This window comes from Scomber scombrus, chromosome 5 (assembly GCF_963691925.1).
Source record: "Scomber scombrus chromosome 5, fScoSco1.1, whole genome shotgun sequence".
NCBI classification, from domain to species: Eukaryota; Metazoa; Chordata; class Actinopteri; order Scombriformes; family Scombridae; genus Scomber; species Scomber scombrus.
In genome coordinates this window covers 24,203,272-24,226,485 of record NC_084974.1, presented here as the reverse complement: position 1 = coordinate 24,226,485, position 23,214 = coordinate 24,203,272, and the positions used below count along the sequence as shown (strand labels likewise).

Sequence of the window (23,214 nt, the reverse complement as noted above, 5' to 3'; positions counted from 1 at the left end):
TTATTTAAATAAATATAATATTTATTTTAAAAGCTGAAACTCATTTACTGCACAAATGATTGTACACATCTTTCACACTTTTATAAAAATATAATTAATATTGATATTAAACATGATGTCATTGCAAATGAGGATCACTCTTAATGATCTCTCGGGTATAAATATAGGTTTACTACTCTTACTACTATAAATCTTTAGTACAGTTATTTGAATAGTACTTTATTGATGACTATAATAAAAAGGCAACACTTCAAGAGCAACTGTGGCATTTTCGTTCAGGCACATAAAGTATATTTGTCTTATTTAATTAATTATTTACAATTCAGAAACATATGATTGTGCATGTATAGTGCACACATCTCAGTAAGCTGTAAGTTAGAATAAAAAAAAAAACCCCACCTGTAATTAATTCAGGGAAAAATATCACAAAAATGTGATCCTGCAAATAGATTTGTTGCAGGTAAAATTGGTACAAATAAGTTACAGCTTTACTTCTTTAATGCTTAATATCATAAAAACTGGTTGCATAACAGGAGACAGAAGTTTGCGCGTTATGACCAACTTCACAGTTACAGTAAACCACTAAAAAAATTACACTGAACTCTTTTTAAGCTTCTCTAAATGTATTCTGAGAGTTAATAACAGAAAAAACACCCACAAGATTTCAATGTCAACGTTTATCAATTTGACTCACAGTCACAAAGGTGAGATATAACAAATGTACACTCCACAATCAAAGTCACAGATGAAAACATTCTTAGAAAATAACTGTTTCTGTATCTGTTTCGTTTTTCAATCAGCACATCAGTTCATCTAATGCACACAAGGCAGCTTTACTTCCAAAAAACTCGACTGGTGCTCCTCACCTGAAACAGAAAAACACTCCTCGAGTTGGTTAAATCATTCATAAATATCAGTTTTACAACTTCAACAAGCTTCTTTAAGAATTCTTATATATATTTAAAAAAATAAATACAATAAAATCAGTCGTACTTGATTTTATAGTTTATGTCCTAGTAAGAATGTAACAGCTGCCAGTTGTGGCTTGTCTGACTCTTCATACGTCATATCTTTTGGCACATGTTATATTCTACTAAAACTATTACTCTACAATCTATTTAAAATGCTTAACACGTTTTAAATCCATTTTCCACAATGGCCACAGGGCCAAAAATGAAGTTTTGAGATCCTGTGTGCGACAAAACTTCATTTAAGAAAAGTAAGAGGCCATTAATGAGGTCTGCCAGTGGCACAAAAATAGAAAAACTCTTCTCATACTCACAAGCGTTCAGTCAGTCAGTTTTTTAAGAGCATATACAGCTGATCATTAAAGAGGAATATGTTTTCTGTGGTTGTATTATAGTAGTAATACCAAAGGTTAAAACTGAAAATCACAATGGCAGATTTTATTTCAGTCCTTTACTAAAATAAGTGACAGCAAACGCTGCTTACAAATGTATTCAGATAAAAGACTAAAAGGCTCTTGAGTGACACCTTGACAATTTTCAGTTATTCCCATAAATAAATGCTTCATTTTGTCCATCTGTGTGCGTGATTTAGATTCAGGGTAACAGTCGCTCCTTCAAAATACCCAAAATACGAGTGACTGCTCTTCTTAGGTCTGTTTTCTGTAGTAGATCTTTCTTTCGTGGTTTCAGTATTATAACAGTTTTTTAATGTTGTTTTTCTATTATCATATTTACTGCCTGAATAACAGTGTCAGGTAAACACCTACATTTAAAAACACAAAAAGGTTTGCACTTAAACCTTTACAGTAACTGTCTCCACCTTGTTTTATTTCTTCAGTCATGTAACCGGTGATAATCAACGACACGTACTCCCACTGCTTTCCTTGAAGGTAGCTTATAATCACCGAAGCCACTTTCACTGCAAGCTTATTCCTTTATTTTCTCAACCAATCCTTTAAATGTATCCCTCAACAGGTACCGAAGAGCTCGGCTGGCCGCTCTGCCACAAGGGCAGACGTCTCATCACAGTTTAGCTTCACACATAGAAACATTTGTGGTCCTTTAGGTTTCTCAGGTAGGAGAAACTCTTCCCGCACTTGTCGCACATGAACTGCTTCTCCCCGGTGTGTATCTGCTGGTGGGCTTTCAGGCTGTTGCCCTGGTTGAAGCTGCGTCCGCACGTGTCGCAGCTGAACGGCTTTTCCCCCGTGTGGATGCGCTGGTGTCTGTTCAGGTTGCCGGTGCTGCTGAAACATTTCCCACACGTGTCGCAGCTGAACGGTTTCTCTCCCGTGTGCACCACCTTTAAAAGAGAGTGTCGAAAGAAAAGCTGTAACTGAAATCATTGTATAAGGGTTTAAACCACATTGAAGCATTTCACATATTTAATACATACAATACAATACGATACAATACTGACTGGATAGGATAAGATAGGATAGTATAGGATACTGTACTGATTGGATAGGATACTGTACAATACGATACTGTACTGATAGGAAAGGACAGGATAGGATACTGTATGATACAATACAATACAATACAATACAATACTGATAGGATAGAATAGGATAGGATAGGATAGGATAGGATACAATAGTGTACGATACGATACTGTACTGATTGGATAGGATAAGATAGGGTAGGATATGATACGATAACGTACTGTACTGATACGATAGGATAGGATAGGATATGATACTTTATGATACGATACAATACAATACTGATTGGATAGGATAGGATAGGATACAATACTGTATGATACTGTATTGATTAGATAGGGTAAGATAGGATAGGATAGGATATGATACGATAATGTATAATACGATATGATATGATACGATACTGTAAAATACGATACTGTACGATACACTGCTGAAATGAGATGTGGCTGTCCTCCAATAGTCCTCTAACTATTCTCATATTTTAAGTCAATTTTTCACCTATCAAGAAATTAATTCAGCTCATTTTGATATAAGAAAAGTCAGTTTTAGATAGTTTTATGTTCTTTTTGTTTATTTGGTCTCTGTTTTGTTCTCATTTCAAACACAGTAAGTGACAGATATGGAAATATAAGATAAGATGAGATGATCCTTTTTTAGTCCCATGGTGGGGAAATTTACATTATAGCTGCAGCAAGTGGATAGCAAACATAGAAACAATATCAATAGAAAGAATAAAGAGCAATGAATAATAAGTACACAAGCAACACAGTAATATTGGTGTTGAATATCACTTTACTAGAAACGTATAATCTATGTGAACCGACCTGATGTGACTTAAGGCTGCTGTGCTGTGTAAACATGCGACCGCAGATGTCGCAGGAGAACGGCCTCTCCCCGCTGTGCGTCTTCAGGTGAATCTTCAGGTAACTGGACGACTTGAAGCTCTTCCCGCAGAGCCCGCAGCTGTGAGGCCTGTCCACTGTGTGGTGCTGCTGATGCAGGCGCAGGTCGGTGATGGAGCTGAGCCGCCGGCCGCAGATCACGCACGTGCACGGGATAGTCGACGCATGAGTCTGGAGGTGTTTGCGCAGCGAGTCAACACAGGCCGCCATGGTGCCGCACGCCACACAGGCTAGCGAGTTCTCGCCCGGGTGAGAAGTCTTCTGGTGCATTTTCAAGGCACTCTTCTGAATGAAACACTTGCCGCAGGTCTCGCAGCTGAAGGGACGCTCGCCGGTGTGTATCCTCTGATGTCCTTTCAGAGTGTCGGCCTGGTTGAAGCTTTTGCCGCACGTTTCACACCTGAATGGCTTCTCCCCCGTGTGTATACGCAGGTGGCGCTGCAGGTTACCTTGTATTGTGAAGCTTTTGTTGCAGTACTGACAGTTGTAGGCCCGCTCTCCCGTGTGGACCATTTGGTGCATTTTCAGGCCGTGGGCTCGATAGAAACTCTTGCCGCACTGGTCACAGCGGAACGGCCGGACCTCGGCATGGAGACGCTGGTGGTTCCTCAGCAGCTGCTTCAGCGTGAAACCCTTCCCACAAACATCGCAGGTGTGCGGCCTCTCACCTGTACATGGGAACAGAGAGTATTCTGAGAGTGAATATGACGCTCCAAACATCAAAAGATATTATGATTTTTAAAACTCCCTTAATAAACCTTTTTAATAAACATCAATCAAAAATAGACCTAAACACAACTAAATAAAACAAACAGCAGTGAGCGAGACAGAGTGTGGGAGCTTTTTTTTCATTTTTTGATTACACTTTCCTCTTACCACCTGCCACTTCTCAGGTGTGCAATGATTCCTTTCTTTAATTTTTGAATGAACATCAATCAAAAATGCACTGGCAAACAATCCAGCAGTTCAACTGAGCTTTTTAGCCCCTTTTAACTCAATGTTTTGGTTTTGGGACATATAACTTTGTTTTTGAGCCTCACTGCTTTCACCAACCCCATTTCTAGCAGCAGCAGGCAGCTGTTTTAGCGATCAGTCTCTGATAAAGCCATTGCGCTCGTATCTGCCCAGCACCAGATAGCATAGAGTTAGAGACTAACTGGTGAAGAAAGTGGAACATTCATTTACTAAAAAGACAAATATTCTTATCAAGAGTTGAAGGAGACCAAACCAGAGAAGGAGAATGAGTACTGGGACTTACATGCATCAGTAGCCTGAAACACACCTTCAAATGAATGCTGCTGTGTCTGCTGGTTGTGTAAATGTTTCCTATTTACTGTACCAGTCAAGAGTTTGGACATACTTTCTCATTAAGTGTGTCCAAACTTTTGTATGTTTCATTGGCTGTTTCCTTCACAGGGTGATTTTTTTTTTTTGCTCTGGGCTGTGTGTTTTTCAGCTTAATGTGGAGTCCTGCTGCACCTAAGTCCCTAACAACTAGTACACAGCTTACACATGTCAAAGAGACCAGCATCCTCTAGCCTCAGTACTGGATTATACTGAACGTTCCCACAAGGTTAAATGTTGTGAGAAGTCTAAACAGAAAGCTGAACACTCACCTGTATGAAGCAGCATGTGTGCGTTGAGGCTTCGCTGGAATGAAAAGCCTCTGTCACACTGAGAGCAGTGGAAAGGCTTCTCTACGTTCGCGCCATGGACAGCCTGGTGTGCTTTGAGCTGCTGCAGCTTGGTGAAGGTTTTCCTGCAGTGTTTGCAGCTCAGAGACTGCTGGTTCTTACTCTTGGCTCGACCTCGGTGGGATTTGGGCTTTACAACGCATTTGGGTCTGGCGATGAATCCTGGGTCACCGTCGTCTGGATCGTCTGGCTCCAACTGACAGAAAAATGCACACTTTGTTCATTCATTTGTTTTAAGTGAATGCGTGAGTTAACGTACTGGCAAGAGGGCAAAAGTCTCCATTAACTGGTGTAGACACATTAACACACTGTAAGTTATCTGGTAAAATAATAGTTGGCTGGTGAATTTTGCCGTCGTGATCCTTAAATATTCTTTATTTTGTTGTTAAACTGTTTGTCATCCTGAAATGTGCTCCAGAGAAACTTAAAATTCAAACTTATTCTTAATTTTTCATCTTAATTATAAAATGTACAGTATATTAATATATATATGTATACATATATATGTATATATGTATACATATATATGTATATATGTATACATATATATGTATATATGTATACATATATATATGTATATATGTATATATATATGTATATATGTATGTATATATATATATGTGTATATATATGTATATATGTATGTATGTATGTATATATGTATATATGTATATATATGTATATGTATATATGTATATGTATATATATATATATATATTAAATTCTATACATAACAAAAACACAGGGAAAAATAAGCAAATAAGATAACAAAACAAACAAACGATGAATGACGGATCTGTGAAACCAACCTGGTAGTCCGGGTCATCGTCATCATCCTGTGCTAGATCGTCTCTGTTCTGACCAGAATCAGAAGAAGCATGGTCAGCAAATGCCTCCAATCCTTCTTCCTTTATTATCACTGGCTGGACAGTGTCCTGAGAGAAATAGACAATAAGGAGATGTCAAAAGATTAGGAGAAATACCTACGATGTCATACTATACTTGGACATATCTATTATATTATATTACATTATATTATTATACCATTTCACTATATTCATTGTGTTAAGAAGTCAGTCTCTCTGAGAGTTTATCTGCACCATATCTATCTATTTACTATTATTAATAAATATTACAATTAGCCTATTATTTATTCAAACACACTGAAATCATGAACTGAACCTCTGCTATGCACCTTTTTTCTCTCTGGCATTGTTTTTATTGTACTTCACTGTATCTCTGTTGTTTTTTTTAATTGTGTTTTCTTTGCTGTCCCAATATATCTCATGTGCAAAAGAAAAGGTTTCCAAAGTTTGTTGCAGATGAACTTGACTAGTTTGCACAAAGTCCTGATATCAGCCCCACCCCATATAGTTTACAAATTAAAAAAGACAAAATAATTAAAAATGAGACTTAAAGGCAACTTAAATATTATTCTTCGAAATTGTTAGTTGACCATTTTTGTTTAGAATACCATCCTATTTGGGAACTAGAGACCACCCAGTTCAGCCTGAGGATGTGAGGACATCTATAGTGTATAAGACGAGACAGGAAGTTACCTCATAAGCTCTGCCTTTCCACAGGTGAATGATGGGCGATCTCTTCACTCCGGCATCACCACTAGTTACAGCTGTAAAAATCCAAACACTTGTTAGTTTTGTGGCAAATTCTGCTTCATCAAACTACGGAGACAGAAAACAAAGACAAAGAAAGTACACTACACTATAATCTACGGTGTCACCTTCTTCATGTGTTTTCAGGAGTTCTTTAAAAGCAAACTGCTTTAATATCAGTATCAGTCTTCTATGCAGTGTCAAGAAGAAGAAAACTACATCCTAACACCAGTAAACAGAACATTCAGGTACTCCCAATTTGTGTAATGACATAATGTATTAAATATTAACATTTGTCACATACATTGTTACACGTCCTGTAATGCAGTGAAAGGATAAAACTCATCACCTCTGCGGCTCTTCCTCGCCGATCGCTGATTGGTCGGGACGGTCTCTCCCTCTGCTCCGTTGGCCGGAGGAGCCCCCTTTCCCTCCTGACCGCTGCCTCCCTCTGTCAGCTCCTGCCCCTCGTTCTGGCCTCTGCTCCCCTCCAGGATCAGCTTCAGCTCCGTCTCTGCCACCTCCAGTCTCCTCCTAAGGTCCTCGATCTCTGCCACATCGTGTCTCACCTACAGAACAAAGACCAACTGGCTCTTTAAAAAGCCTTTTAGGCCATTGTAGGAAATATTTCATCTTCATTATTTTTAACTGCTACTATTGTTGACTGAAAATGCCTGAAAATATTGTAGACTAATACACTGAATGATTATGTTCAAAAGAGTGCTACTTCCACGTCTGACTGTATGTCTGTTTCTTGTTTTCCATGAAACAATATTGCTTATATTCTGTACCCCAAAACTTTTACTGCAATAATAAAAGAAACAGTATGAGCGAGTACATAAAAAACAAAGACACCACAGTTTGTTCTTGGTGAAAATGAATCGTCAACTATTAACTGACTAATCATTAAAGTCATTTTTCAAGCAAAATGCCAAAAGATGTACTGGTTTCAGCTTCTCAAATTAAGTTTTTTTGGACTGTTGGTGACTGACGGCTGCGTGCCTCCAGACACAGACAGCGTAATGTTAAAAGTTACTATCAGAGCAGTAAAGTGACGTACCTCTAACTGGAGCAGAGAGGAACATTCGTGGAAAAGCTGGCAGATCTTCTCCACAGCTTCTTGAGCCAGAGACGTCATGAAGACACTGAGCTGGATCACCTGATGGGAATAATGCAGTTTACTTACAAAATGTCATTGTACAATAAAAGGTGAAACATTAACTGACTATTTCAGATAATCAGGCAAATCCTTGTGTGTTTTCATGTCCCACATCACTTCCATTGTAAGTGCATTATGAAGGGATCTTCTAATGAACAGTATGAACAGGAAGAATGATTACAACAAGAAAAACATGTTTTAATGTTCATTTGGGCTCATGACTTGAAAATTGTGAACCCAACATTTAACTACTTTCCACCACTGATTAATACTATTTAGAGAGATATTACTGACAGCTAATTAGCCACATAAAACATAATGTAATCAACAACGATGTCATGGTACACAGCTGCTATTCAGTTATTTTCAAGTATTCATTCCACTCCCATTAATCATCTCACGCACTCCTTTAGGTTTATCTGCTGACCCTTTGGAGGGGTCCCGAGCAGATTACAACGTGACAATATTTCTCGTCGAGGTGAATGATGTTTCACGAAGCAATATTAAGGGCGCGCACACAAAAAAAGAGAGTTTTCTATCGCTTATTTGCACGTCGTCATGTCTTCTTTTTATAATGTCACGTTTGGATCATTAACCTTGTTACAGCCTCTACCTGCTGAGATGATCTCACACTGAAAGCCTGAGGTAGGAGGAGCAGGGAATCTAGCGCAGCTATGGAAGCCGAATGATGCAACAAGTAAAATGAGTCACACTACCAAATTATAACACAATTTATATGTTGTTCTACTAGTGTATGTGTGTGATATAGGATTTGTGCAATTTACTTTTATTTCTGTGTTTTTTATTAGCAATATGTTCTAATGTGTGATAATTTGACATTTTATTTCATTTATATTTATAGACAAGAATTATTTCTATTCTTTTCACTTTTTGGTATTTGTGATTGTATATAATTTTGGTATTTATGGTTGTTATTTCCATAAATACCAAAATGATCCATCTATAAAATATCCATCTATATGGGAAAACCTTTTACAGTGCTTGCATACTGCGTATGATAATTCATACTTAGAAAGTAGAACTAAAGTGACATTCATTACAAGATGATTATTTCAAACATTTCAAAAAGCACCTGCATTATTGCATTTTGTGACTTTCAAATAAAAGACCAGTCATAGCCTATATTTCCTCATTGAAGTTTTCTTAAAAATAGTGTTAAAATCTCGTCTCGATCTTGTGAACCCAATATCGTATATTTTCTCCCCTATTGGGAACCACTGGACTAAACTAGCTAACTAAGTAGTGTAAACTAGCTCCACCTCCAGCAGCTACAACAGTAACATGCTGCTCTAACACTGACTGATAGATAGATAGATAGATAGATAGATAGATAGATAGATAGATAGATAGATAGATAGATACTCTTTGTTATCTGCAAAGGGAAATTCATTTTGCTCAGGTCAGTACCATACAGACAATAAATAGATACATTCATGATGCATCATAAAAGCTTCCATGATGCTTCACTATTAATAATCTAATGATGTCATATAATATATCAGTCAGAGGGACCAAACCATTACTTTTACTGTAGTACTTTAACTACATCAAGCTCAGAATATGAACTTCTAGGCTACTTAAGTAGGATTTTTCATGCAGGACTTTAACTTGTAATGGAGTATTTTTATATTAATGTATTGGTACTTATCAAAGCATATGATTTGAGTATTTATTCCACCGCTGGATATTTGAGTACACTATTATTATTATTATTATTATTATTATTATTATTATTATTATTATTATTATTATTATCACAGTTTAAATGATGAGATAAAGACTGGAGGATAAGTAGTATTATGAAGGTCCTGGCAGGTGAAACCTGTAGCTGAAACGTTTTCTAGACATACAGCAGATAGAAAAGCCTGGGCCTGCCGTCCAACTCAAAATGGCGTCCAAAGATGGATTCTTCATCATTGTTGTGTCACCTTAATCAGCCAGACATACATATTTAATTTTATTATAAACTGAATATAGTCTCTAACCAACATAAGACAGCCTTTTAGCCCGTCGACACTTGAGTTTAGCCATTAGCAGCGAGCTAGCTCTTCTATTTCTATGATCAGCTGGTTGTCTTGACGCCAGACTAGGAGGGAAGGATGCCGAGCCGGTGTTATGTCGAAATCTGTTCCCCCTCAAAAATGTCCCTCTGCTGGTAAAACTGTGTTTCTCAGGTTTCTCATAGCAACACATCTGTGTTTGGAGTCAGGTTATGGTTACAGTTAGCTGGACTGGGTTAAGGTAAGCGTGGGTTCAAGTTAAGCACCTCAGAAGACGACTGGTTGGGGGTTATGGAATAGAGGGGACACAAATCGATGGGGGAACAGAATTCGACATAACACCGGGGGCACAAACACATACCAGTAACCGACTGCAGCTTCCCCTACCTTCTCCTCTGAGGACGCTTGTGTGTTTTCGGTCGTAACGCAACTCGGAGACGCTTCTGGACGTGTCGAATCACAGCTGCCGATAACTTTGGTCATTTCTGTGACAGTCGCGTTGACCATTATCTCCAAAATGGAGCCTACCTGCGCCTCCAAATCTGACATTGTGATAAATTAATATGAAAGCTATAACTGCTGTTTCAGCTCTTAAAAAAAGTAGCTTTTGGTGCTACAATATTGTTGTTATGGTGAAGAAAACTTCACACTCACAGCCAGAATATGAGCTTCTTTTTCTGTGGTTTTTACCGCAGTTGGTATTCATCTTGTTGCTTTACTGCCACCTTCAGGCTTCATTATCTTCTTTAATTTATCTGATTTGATAGTGGCTGGATTGGCGTATGGATCAGAATAGGTACTATACTATTACATTCAATTATCCTATTAAATCATGCGTGTGTATCTAAAGTCTTAAAATAGTCTTGCACTTTACACAGACATTGTTTACTGTATACGGTAGTATTTTATTTTATTCATTTGATCACTTTCACCCTTACATTGCTACTTTGTTCCCACTGTACTGCTGTATCAATTTGAATTTCTCCCAAGGGGGGGGGGGGATCAATAAAGATACAGCTTATCTTATCTGCAACATTTCCTTGACTGGCTGTCATGTGTTTCATTTGGGTTTCACCCATTTCCTGCATGGTATAAGGATATGGATTAAATATCAGCTGTGTCAGCCTCATGGCCAGTGGTGGACAAAGTACTCACATCCTTTACTTAAATAAAAGTAGAAGTTCTGTCTAAAAACACTCAATTACAAGTCCTGAATTGAACCTCTTATTCATGTAAAAGTACATAAGTATTATCATTAAAATATTCTTAATAGTACAAAAATTGAAGGTACTCGTGATGCAGGCTGTGTTATATTATAGTATATCATATTGTTTGGTTTTATCACTTAACAAATACATATGAGAGCATTTTAATGTTGTAGTTTATAGATGTGGAGCTAATTTTAGATACTTAGGGTATCTACTTACTTAATAGTAAGAGTACACCTTCATATTTTATATAGCATCATATTATATATAAGTGTACACTATATAACACCTTCTACAAAGTGCATAACACTTAAAAAAAAATAGAAGAGCGACAATTTAAATTTATAAAGTTATAATACATATTTTATGTAAAATCTTTATCTGAAAAGTAATTAAAGCTGTCAAATAAATGTAGTGGAGGAGAAAGGACAACATTTCCCTCTGAAATGCGGGGAAGTAGAAGTATGAAGTACTTGAATAATTGTACTTTACTTTCCGCCTGATCATGGCATTAATCCCAACCACCTGTTTTGGATTGAGTGTAAATGTCTCCCTTTTACTGTATCATCTCAATGCTGTTGCCACTGTTGATTTACTTTCCTCCACACTATGCCTTTCCCCTCTGATTGTGATCCTTTATTATTTATTAAGAGTCAGCATACCACCTCACTCTGAAAACCAGGTCCTCCTCAGCGACTCCTGTCATACAAACTGAAGCTATGGCAACTCAGCAGACAGAAGAATCATAACATTTAATACCACTTTTATTTAAACACTGACTTGGTTTGACTGTTTCAAGCATCATAACTGCCGTTTTGCTGCTGGGACTCATAACGACCAAGATAACATTTTCTTCAGGCACTATTTATCAGAAACCACATTGGATAACTGTGGTTAACATGTTTCCTCTGTTACATGGTGTACAATACCAGAGGTGCTTTGTGTTTTTTGTTGTTCTATATCTGTCCCTGTTTTGTTATTAGCCTTAAATATCCAATTAATATAAGGACAGGCTGTTTGGCCCTGATGGGAAATAATTAGTTATTGTACTGTTGTACCATTGCTACATTAATATAATCATAACCATCTTTTTTTCATAACCAGGTGTTCAGATTCAGGGCGTATCGAGTGTGTTCCCCAACATTTTCTGATATTTCTCAGTACAGTTGTGTTTCTTGAGCAGCCTTGAGTCTGAAAATCCGAGTCCACAGCTGCTGCACGAGTACGGCCGCTCTCCCGTGTGCACCTGCATGTGAAACTTAACGTGTCCGAGCTGCCTGAACCTCACGCCGCAAACTTCACACTCGTACGGCTTCTCCCCGGTGTGGATCCGCAAGTGTCTCAGGTAGTTCGTGTAGATCCTGAACGCCTTGCCGCACTGATCGCAAGTATGTGGTTTGTCTCCGGAGTGCTGCAGTTTGTGGGACTTGAGAGCCTGAAGGATGATGAACCTCTTCCCGCACACCTCGCAGCCGAACGGCCTCTCTCCAGAGTGGATCCGCTGATGGTAATCGTAGGTGGCCTTGTAGAAAAAAGACTTCCCGCATGTGTCGCAGTTGTATTGGAGCTTACCCACGTGAATCAGCTCGTGTCTTTTCAGTGAACTCGCCGTGTCGAAGCCCTTGCGGCAAGTCTTGCATGTGAACGGCGTCACGTCTACCGTCGTCCTGTCCCTTCGATAGATAACTCTGCGGTTACCTCGCTCCTGGGTTCGTCTTCTGATGACCTGCCCGTGTCTTTCGTCGTGGGTGACCTTCTGGTGTTTCTGCAGCTGGCAGTTGTAAAGAAAAGTTTTCCCACACAGGTCGCACATGAAGGACTTGGAAGCACCGTGAAGGAGCATGTGGGCTTTCAGCTTGTTGTCCTGAATGAAACTCTTCCCGCAGACTATACATTTAAACGGCCTCTCCCCTGTGTGAATGCGAATGTGCCTTTTCAGGTTGTGCTGAAGAGTGAAACCAGCTCCACACGTCTCACAGGTAAAGATTTTCCCTCTGTGGACAGACTGGTGCGTCCTCAGCGATCTCCTCTTTGTAAAAGCTTTGCCACACACGGTGCATTTGTAAGGATGCTCGCCTGTGTGAATGCTTTTATGGCACTGCAGCGTGAACGCATACCTGAAACTCTCCCCGCACTCGGAGCATTTGTGCGGCTTCTCCACGCTGTGCACGACCTGATGAGCCTGCAGGTTGTGTTTAGTTTTGAATCCCTTCCCGCAGGTGGAGCAGGTGAAAGGTCTCATATCGGTGTGCACAAGCTGATGAGCCTTGAGGTGCATTTTTGTTTTGAATATCTTATCGCAGAGGGAACATTTGAAGGTTGTATATTTCTTCTCCTCATGGCGCAGCAGGTGGTGCTCAAAGGTTTCAGTGTTCCTGAATTTTCTCGGGCACTGGTCGCAGGCAAAAGGCCTTTGTTCTTTGTGAGTGTTCATGTGCTTCATCAGATGAAACTGCCGGTTGAAGCTCCTGTTACAGACGTCGCATACAAACATCTTCCCTTTCTTCTGGATTTCAGCTTCCTGTGTGTTCTGGCTGTCAGTAGTTTTGGGCTCTGTGGTGTTTGTCGTGGTACAATTCTCCGCAGTGTCTAAACGAACATGGAGAAGATAAATGTTACCGCATATGTCCACAGTTATAGGACTAGAAATACAAAAACTGAAAGGACACATAAATCATAACTTAAATGAATTGAATGAAGGTTGTGGAACAATGAAACCTTGTAAATCAATTCATGATAATAATAATAATAATGATAATAATAATAATAATAATAATAATAATAACTTTATTGTATAGCACCTTTCATACAAGAAATGCAGCTTAAAGTGCTTTACAACTAAATAAATTACATACACCAAGTGTTTCACATTAAAAGGACATAAAAGGAGCATAAAGTAATGTTTAAAGAAAGAACAAAGAAATAAAAGAGAGTAAATAGTACATAGTAAAAGTAGCTAAGAAATAGAATTAATAGAATATATATAAAATCAAGTAAAATAAAACATTTTAAAAGAAGTTCAGTAGTGCATCAGTGTGAAGATGATGGAAAAGCTAGTTAAACGCTAAAGTGAAGAGGTACGTTTTTTTTTAGGTTTGATTTAAAGATATAATAGCAAGCTGCTATAAACCAGGAGCAGATGATCGCAGCGTTCTTGAAGGCAAATAGTTAACAAAGTAGTGAGCCATGTAGCCCATTAATGGCTTTGTATGTAAAGAGGATGACATTAAAATCAATTCAGTGCAGAGCAGCTAAAACTGGACTACTGTGTTCTCTCCTCTTAGTTCCACATGATCACAAACTATATATTCAAAAATCCTGTGTTTTTGCCTTAATTTAACGTGAAGCACTTCCAATTTTGAGTTAAAGTGTTACCTCGTCTACTGGCTGGTGATGATTCGGCTTCAGAGTTCTCCTCTGCGCCACCTGAACAAAAAAAAAAGAAAATAAGAACGCAAATAATAATACATTATTTAAGGCAGAAGTCAACTGAAAAAACCCATTTATTACAGTTATATTATATGTTGTGTAGTCATTAAGTTAATTTCATCCTGGAGGTTATTTTATGTCACCCACTTCCCTTACACATGCCTTGTCTACTTTCAGTTCAGCTCACAATTCCCAACTTTTCCTAAATTGAATTCCTTTTTGCCAGGATTGATATTCAGGGTGTGTTTTTTCTTTAATAGAAACTCACCAGCATTCCGTCCACTCGTCAAACCAGCAGCAGGCAGCGATTCTGTGACTCCTTCTGTTATTTTATCTGGCTTTCTTTTTAAATTCCCAAACGGTTTCAAGGTGAAGATCAACCCAGTCTCCTCAAAAAGAACCGGGCAACCATTTAAGACATTTTCTCTCCACGTTCTGGCATTTTCATAATTTGCAGTCATAGTTGTCAGCTCGCTCTCCAGCTGCCCCACTTTGGCCTTCAGGGTTTTGTTTTCGTTGTGCAGAAGTGACGACAGCTGGGTGTAAATGGTGTTGATCTTTCTGGTTGCCTCCTGAGCCAACATTCCCACAATGCTGTCAAAATCTGGCTGTGAGGATTAAAATAAGGTAGTCAAGATACTTTATTATAAAATATTCTTTAGAAAAAACTAGTATAAAGATTATTTATCATGGACACATGTATCTGATGTTATCTGCTTGTGAATGAGCCTGGCCCCTAGGTTGGGAATCACTGGACTAAAATATCTAATTGTCTTTAGTATGAATTTAATTGCAAGAATTTTAATTGAAACAATAAGATTGTTGTATCAGTAATATTATAATTAAATATATTCAAATTTACAAACAGATCTGCTCAATATAATGGTATACAAATAAACAATCATTTAAATTTTAGAGGAATTTGTAAATTTTAAATAAATAAATATAATAACAATAATATAAAACGAAATTAAATAATTAAATAATAATACGTTATTCTTTTTTAAAGAGTTCACCATACAGTTTGACAGTTCTATAGTTTTTTCTTAGAGTTCACAAGTTTGAATCCAGTGAAACTTTCGTTGTATCGCATTCACATGAAATTTACCATATAGAATTAATACGTTTACAGTGAGTTCAGTATTATATTAATCACGTTCAAAATATGTAATGACATTTTTACATTCCGTTTTAGAAATATAATTAGTATAATACAATTTATTATCTTCCATTTGAGTCAAAAAAGTAACTGAATGGTAAAAACAATGGTAAAATAAATATATTAAAGTCTCTGGTTCACCATTTCAAAAAATACATTTGGTCTTTTCAATATCTAAAAATTTGGAGGAATAGATTTGTTATATTGTGCTAAAATTGTGATGAGTACTTCTTTATTGTTATTAATAATAAAGAATTGATATAATAATAGTCATGTTCTCTGCATATAAGTACATGTAAAAACAGTCATTTTCCTTATTTCATAGAAGGTAGATAATGAGATATTAAGCCATTATTATGAGCTTCAAGGTCATTATTTTGAGATAGTATCTCACTATTTTGAGTACTAATTAATTATTTTGAGATAGTTTCTCATTATTTTGAGATAGTCTCCCACTATTTTGAGACACTAAGTCATTGTTTTGAGATACTAAGTCATTATTTTGAGATAGTTTCTCATTATTTTGAGATACTAAGTGATTACTTTGAGTTACCACATCATTATTTTGATCTACTAAGTCATTATTTGGAGATTTATTGTTGCATTTGGCATTTATTTAGTACATTTACACTCTATCGTTACTTAGTGTACGTCATGACATTCCGCCATCTTTACTGCGCTGTCCTTCTACTTGTCTTCATTCCGTTGGTTCAATCTCCCTCAACTGTAGCATTTCTGTCCCTCATAGTAAACATTCTCTTTCATGTTCACATTATCGATTGATCAGGTCTACAAACTGTTATTAATATATATGTGTAGTTACAGTCATAATACACTCATAATATTAAATCGTTGACTCACCGTACGTCTCACATTTGTCTCCTTTGTGGCGTTTTCTTCTTTTGAACTTCCGATAACATCAATAGTAGTCTTTATAACGGTCTCTATAATGGACTTAGTTTCGGAATAAAACACTACATTTTCGGACATTTTTACCTTTAAAAGTTCACACGGCTGTGTCTCACAACAGTATTTCAAAATACATACAACCGCATTCAGCAGTTTTTTCCCCCACCCGCATTCAGCGAAGACCCGCCCTCCTCTGTCTCTGATTGGCTAAAACTCTTTGCCTTCCTCGTTCGGATTGGTTAGGATTAGGCATGAGGGTTTTTTTCTGCCAACTTTATTAACAGCACATCAATAAAACAATACAAACGGATAGATCAAATAAAATGATCTAAAACACAGTTAGATATGCAATTGCTCAATTTTACTTGTATGAGTTATATTAAGTTACTTACTCTCTTAATCTCTGTATTAAGCACGAGGAGTGAGATGGTTGGGTCAGGGTAATAATATAACAATGTAAATTTCCTCATCAAGGGACTAATAAAGGAATATCTTATCTTATATCAGGGTCAGAACCAATCAGAGGCAGATTAGGGGATGGGACTTGCCATCCAGAAATGTAAGTAGAATAGAGGAAAAACTCTATTTCAATTTTAAAAAAAAAAAACTCTTTAAAAGTTGTTTTGCGTATTTTCTTTAATCGCAATAACAAACAAAACTAGTTTATGCAGTGCATCAAACTGTACATAGCAAAATCTGTTTTACAATTTATGTTATTACTTTGAGAAAAAAAATAAATCACACCTCAAATGGCATTTCAATGTATTCATTATGTAGCCAAACAACATAAATTAATGCAAAATAGCTTAGGAAGTCTTCAAATTACAACATAAAAATAAAAATAAAAAAGACCACCCTTGTTAATATCAACTCAACTGGTAAAAGAGAATTTCAGTATATGAAAATAAATCCTGTAACGCCTCTCGAAATCAGGACGCTGGCCTTTTTTTTGCTGCATGTATCATCAGAACATTTACAGAGGCGTCTTACTTCATTACTTCTGTTTTTTGTGTTTCACATGTGTAACTTGGGATTTTTAAAATGGCCACAATTTTCTATAAAGGTAAACAGTCATATTTGGGTTGTTTTTTTCCAACTATACACACCATAAACTATTGTGCTATACTACATTGTAATGCCATGAGCGATGCTAACTCCTACTGCAAATACTCTGAATGATAGTATAGCTGCGACTAGTTTTAGTAATAATTATTTTTCCTTATTCCCTTAACTCTTAATTGATGCTGGCCAACAGCCAAAACTTACCAAACTAAGTTATCAGTTAATACGTGTATATGAAGACAAACAAGAATCCCTTTGACATTGTGACGTAATCACAAGCAAATATTTTGTATTTTTTCACTGAATAACTGCAACTATGGAACATATTCTCAAATTTGGAGCAGATAAATTCAATTTCAATTAGCCAGATTGAGCAAATTGTTCAAGCTCTTAACAACAGAACGTAAAAATGGAAGTGGCACGCTTGATCAGCTGACTGATAATTTGAGTTTAAAGGCACCGGACCACACACATCACTTTGTGTCCCTTAACACAACAAACTGCCGCTTCATTTAGGACTTTTAGATTAACGCAAGTCGTCCCATTGGTCAATCAGCTGAGAGTCACTATGAGCCGTCGCAGCTGTGCTTCTTCACCTGTCTCGAATCGGAGAAGCCTCGGCCACACTGCTGGCAGGAGTAGAGCTTCTGGCCGGTATGGACCTGCATGTGGGACTTAAGCTGGTTTGACTGGTGGAACTTCCTGTGACAGTACAAACATTCGAACGGTTTCTCGCCCGTGTGGATCCTCAAGTGTCTGTAGAAGTTTCCATCGGTTCTGAAGGCCTTGCCGCACTGGTCGCACTTGTACGGTTTTTCGCCGGTGTGTATTCGCTCGTGCTGCTTCAGGCTGCCGGCGTGGAAAAACCCCTTCCCGCACACTTCGCAAACAAATGGCTTCTCCCCCGAGTGGCTTCTCTGATGATAACCAAACGAGTATTTGTTATGGAAAGCCTTCCCGCATATGCCGCAGTTGAACTCCTTGTGCTCGCTGTGGCCTTTTTCATGGAGTTTGAGGGAGCAGGCGGCGCTGAAACTCCTCAGACATATTTTGCAGCTGTACGGTTTAACCGCTGACTTGTTTCTACGCCTGGTCTGGAAGAATCTGAGCGTGCCATCCGTTTCCTCGTTCCTGTCGGCGTGCACGTACTTCTGATGTATCAAAAGCCTGCAGTTGAAGAGGAAGGTCTTCCCGCACAGGTCGCACATGAACGGCTTTCTGGCGCCGTGAATGAGCATGTGAGACTTGAGCTTGTTGTTGTCCGAGAAGCTCTTGCCGCAATCCTGACACGTGAACGGCTTCTCTCCCGTGTGAATGCGAATGTGCCTCTTGAGGTTGTTATTCAGGCTGAACTGAGCTCCGCATATATGACACGTGAACGGCTTCTCGCCCGTGTGGACTACACTGTGTCTTTTCAGAGCTGTGCCAGTCCTGTACGACTTGTTACATATGGTGCATATGAACGGAGTGACGCCCGTGTGTTTCCTCTTATGCACCGTAAGGGAGTGAGCATATTTGAAAGTCTCGTCGCACACTTGGCATTGGTACTTTTTGGCGTTGGTGTGAACCATTTGATGGAAGCGGAGCGTGTCTTTACTCTTGAACTCCTTCCCGCACGTGGCGCAGCTAAACGGTCTTTCCTCCGAGTGAACGACCATGTGACACCTCAACTGGACGGTCGTCTTGCAGGTCTTGTCGCAATACTGGCACTTCAGCATTCGCTTCCACTTCTCGTGGCGTAACAGGTGGTTTTCCAGAGACTGCTCCACTCTGAAGGTTTTCCCGCATTGGTCGCAGGTGAACGGCTTCGGTTGCTTCTGCCCCTGGTGACGCTTGAGGTGATTCTGCAGCGACTGCTCTTTTCGGTACGATCTTTTACACTGAGGACAGGGGAAGGGCAGGGGGGCTTTGAGCGTCTCGTGACGCGTAAGGTGATTTTCAAGAGACTTCTTCTCCAGGAAACTTCTGTCACACTGGTCACAAGGGAAAGGCTTCTTGTGAACCTTCATGTGTTTCTTCAGTTCACCTTTCCAATGAAAACCGACGTTACAGTGCTCACAGAAGAACCGCTTCACTGCCCGTGACTCTTTTTTTCTCAGTGTTCGTCCTTGAAATTCACCGGACTCCGGCTCGTTCTCCTCAGCCCTTTTATCAGTGGAAGCTGAAAAGAGAAATTAGTCGATTACATATTTGAAGACTTTTTTGTTATTTTTAAGATGGAAGTATATTCCGAGTTCTTTTCATACCTTTTTCAGTTTTAACATGTGCTCTCCTCGTCCTCCTCGTTCTCCCTGTAGGTGCCTCTTCCACAGTTTTCTGTAATGCAGAAAGAAAGACAGCATGTATTGAAAAAAGCGTAAGATAAAAAGATTGGATGCCATGAATGACAGGTTCAAGATAAGATAAAATATGATGTATCTTTATTGATCCCCCTTGGGAGAAAGGTAAGATTGAAAGTGTACTTAAAACAGAATCGACAATAAATAAACAAAAATGAGGCTAAAATAAATAAAATACTAAATACAGTAAACTGGATCTTTGTGTAAATAAATCTGCAATATGCAGAAGATCCTGAGATTATATCATAATATGCCCTTATACAGACAAAAATGAATACAAATTTTATATAAATCATATCAATCATAACAAGCACTAAACTTCCCCGTTATATATGACTATGATACTAGAAAACATCCAAGAAGAATTTTTGGCTCAATCTATTGCTTAAAGGTGCAGTGTGTAGGATTTACTGGTATCTAGTAGTGACTTTGAACACCTAAATACCCCTCCCCCACCCTTCTCTTCCAAAGATGTAGGAGAACATATGATCACTATGAATCTCAAGAAAAACAACAAAGGCCAGCATTTTGTTTGTCTGTCCTGGGCTACTGCAGAAACATGGCTGGTGCCCTTCATTGGTGGCCTCAGTGTAAGGGTACCTGCTCCCTATGTAAATATAAAGGGCTCATTCTAAGCTAACAAAAACAGGAGTCTTAGTTTTAGGTGATTTTTCACTCATTAAAACAGTTATGAAAATTATGTTCCATTTCTGCCAAGTTTATTCCACTAGATGCCACAAAATTCTACGTAATGCACCTTTAAAACCAGCAGCATGGATTAATTTGGGGGAAATAAACACTAGTGAGGTCCTGCTGTATCTGTGACTACAGCTGATAAGTATAAATACACATATCAGTATCAGCTGGAAGTCTTTTATTCCAAATAAAAACTAAGCTTTCAACTACTGAACCGACCTTTTCCTCCCCTGCGTCGTCCCCGCTGCCGTTGCTGGAGCCTGGACTGGGGACGTCCTGAGGCGCCGACCCCGGCGAGGCTGCGGTTTTGAGGATGAGTTGCGTCTCTTCCGTCATTTCACAGTCAGCCGCTGATGACGTTGGGGGCTGCGTGACGACCTGTGTTGCTTCTACCAGCAGCACCGTGGGAGCCGAGCTGACTCTGTCCACAAACACCATCGGAGCCACCTCAGGTTTAGCTTCGGTCGCAGCAGCTTTGGTGTCGTCTGCCGAAACCATCAGAAAGTCCGAGGTGGATTCAATCATGGCAGCCAGGGGGGCAGCGGGTGAAGCTTGATTGGTGGAGGATGACAACACGGCAGCTCCTGTGTTGATCCAAAGAGAAAAAGAGACACATTGAAACAAAGAAGTGGAAAAGACAGAAAATCAGTGAGATGTATTTAATGTACATATATCAGATAAATCCAGTCCAGTTTGTGAGGATTTAACTGCTATTATCAGTTCAATCAAACTTTATTTATATAGTACTTTTCATACAGGTTAATGTAGTTCAAAGTGCTTCATAGATGATTGACAAGCTGATAATAAGACAGAACAAACGTAGACTGAGGATAACAAAGAAAAAGAACAAAAACAAAGAACAAATTGAGACCAATGAGAGAAAATAAGTCTTTATGTTATCGATTAAATCGGTTAGTTGTTCAATAGATGAATAATTGGCAATTATTTTGATCATTGATTCATCTTTTCACATCATTTACTTTACTGTAAAATAAATATTTTTGGGTTTAAGGCTGTTTAGCGGACAAAGTAAGAGATCTGTCACCTTGTGCTCTGCTCTGGGAAATTATAATATGCATCATCACTACTTAAAAAACCCCCAAAAAACTGTGAACTTCATGACATTGTTGAGCTCATAATCTAAAAAACTACTCCCAGCTCACTGTTGATGTTTTAAGATAAGATGAGATGTACCTTTATTGATCCCCCTTGGGAGAATTCTAATTGACACAGCAGTACAGCGAAGAGTAGCAGCATAAGGGTTAAAGTGATTAAATAAATAAAATACTATATACAGTAACAATCTTTGTATGAATAAATGTGCAATATGCAAAAGTTTCTGAGATAATATACACATGTGCTGATGGTATGAAAGCACCCCCATTGCAAGTATTTTATAAAAGCAAGCAATAAAGTGAAAACACAATACACATAGAAATGCTGTTGAATAAGTTAATTTAGTTTAATTTACACATACTGAAGTTTCAAAGTGAATTTCATCACTTTGTTGAGCCCATAATCTAAAAAACTCCCAGCTCATTGTTAATGTTTTAAATCTGAATCTAAATGATCAGAGTGATCTATCAGCTGACACACAGACACAGACACACAGACACACAGACCTTCTCTCTCCGTCTCTCACCTGGCAGAGAGTCCTCCTGCAGCAGGACTTGGGTCGGGCCTCCTCTTGGTGTGTTACTGCTCCCTCCGTCACTGATGCTCCTCAGCTCCTGCTCCAGCTGCTCCATGTCTCTGCCCAGCTGACCCACTCTGGCCTCCAGCTCCTGCTGCAGCTGGCCGGCTTTCCTCTGCAGGACGTCCTCCAGCTGCTCCACTTTGGCCTTCAGAGCCTCGTTTTCCTCCAGCAGCTCCGAGGAGAACTCGGTGAACACCCGGTGGATCTGCAGCACCAGGCTCCTCTCGATCTCCTGGATCTCTCCGAGCTTCGCCTCCCTGCACTCCGTATTTGGCGCCTCTGTCGTCCAGACGTCCCCGAAAACAGACACGGCCGCCCGGATCGCGACTTCCACCACCGACGCCACCTCGCCGCCGAACCTCGCCTCCATTTTCCTGCAGTCAGATTCAAACTCACCTGCGCTTGGATTCGTGGCACATTTTTTTTTAATAAATATGAATTAGCATCTTGAACAAAAGTGAGCCACACTTCAAACACAACTGGTGTCAACAGATCTGTCGTTTATGGCGGCTTGTGCGCCTCTGAAAAGGTTCCGTGTTGCACTTCCGAAAAAGAAGTGGTGCACCATCACCACCAACCGGTCTGGAGTCAGATCAGATGGGTCAATTCATGAATATTATAACCTTTCTTGTTCCTTCTGCAAAAATCACACAAAAACCGTCTCACACCTGTTCCTTCAATGTGAAATATCCTAAAAATGTTTGGACGTTTCTGACGCACTAAACCCTACATATATACAGCTACTCTTTTGAGCTAAAACATATCCCCTGCTATAATAACTCAGAGAATAAAACTACAATATTTGGTTAATTTTTTATTCTTCATGCCAAATTTTTCTAAAACATGACTTAATATTGCTCCTTTCCTCTTAGAATTGGACTCTTTATTTAAATCACTCAAACTAGTAAATA

The 23,214-nt window shown here is 38.8% G+C and overlaps 2 protein-coding genes across 3 annotated transcripts; both read right to left on the bottom strand.

Annotated features, from left to right (window-relative positions):
• Positions 1–710: 710 nt before the first annotated feature.
• Positions 711–16,618, bottom strand: LOC133981018 (zinc finger protein 729-like). The gene is made up of 12 exons (XM_062419905.1): positions 16,463–16,618; positions 14,711–15,050; positions 14,389–14,439; positions 12,135–13,602; positions 10,193–10,355; positions 7,686–7,784; positions 6,975–7,194; positions 6,572–6,642; positions 5,822–5,947; positions 4,935–5,208; positions 3,241–3,986; positions 711–2,271 (listed from the first exon to the last, which is right to left on the bottom strand). Exons 1-12 carry the CDS (start codon positions 16,589–16,591, stop codon positions 2,005–2,007), a joined length of 3,954 nt encoding a protein of 1,317 aa, XP_062275889.1. The 5' UTR covers positions 16,592–16,618; the 3' UTR covers positions 711–2,004.
• A 580-nt stretch (positions 16,619–17,198) lies between these two features.
• Positions 17,199–22,813, bottom strand: LOC133980821 (zinc finger protein ZFP2-like). Of its 2 annotated transcripts, none has more exons than XM_062419627.1 (4): positions 22,250–22,813; positions 20,827–21,191; positions 19,819–19,888; positions 17,199–19,733 (listed from the first exon to the last, which is right to left on the bottom strand). In XM_062419627.1, exons 1-4 carry the CDS (start codon positions 22,671–22,673, stop codon positions 18,139–18,141), a joined length of 2,454 nt encoding a protein of 817 aa, XP_062275611.1. In that variant the 5' UTR covers positions 22,674–22,813; the 3' UTR covers positions 17,199–18,138. The 2 variants fall into 2 exon arrangements, with proteins under 2 accessions (XP_062275611.1, XP_062275612.1); XM_062419628.1 differs by having other exon boundaries at positions 22,230–22,346.
• Between the last annotated feature and the right edge of the window lie 401 nt (positions 22,814–23,214).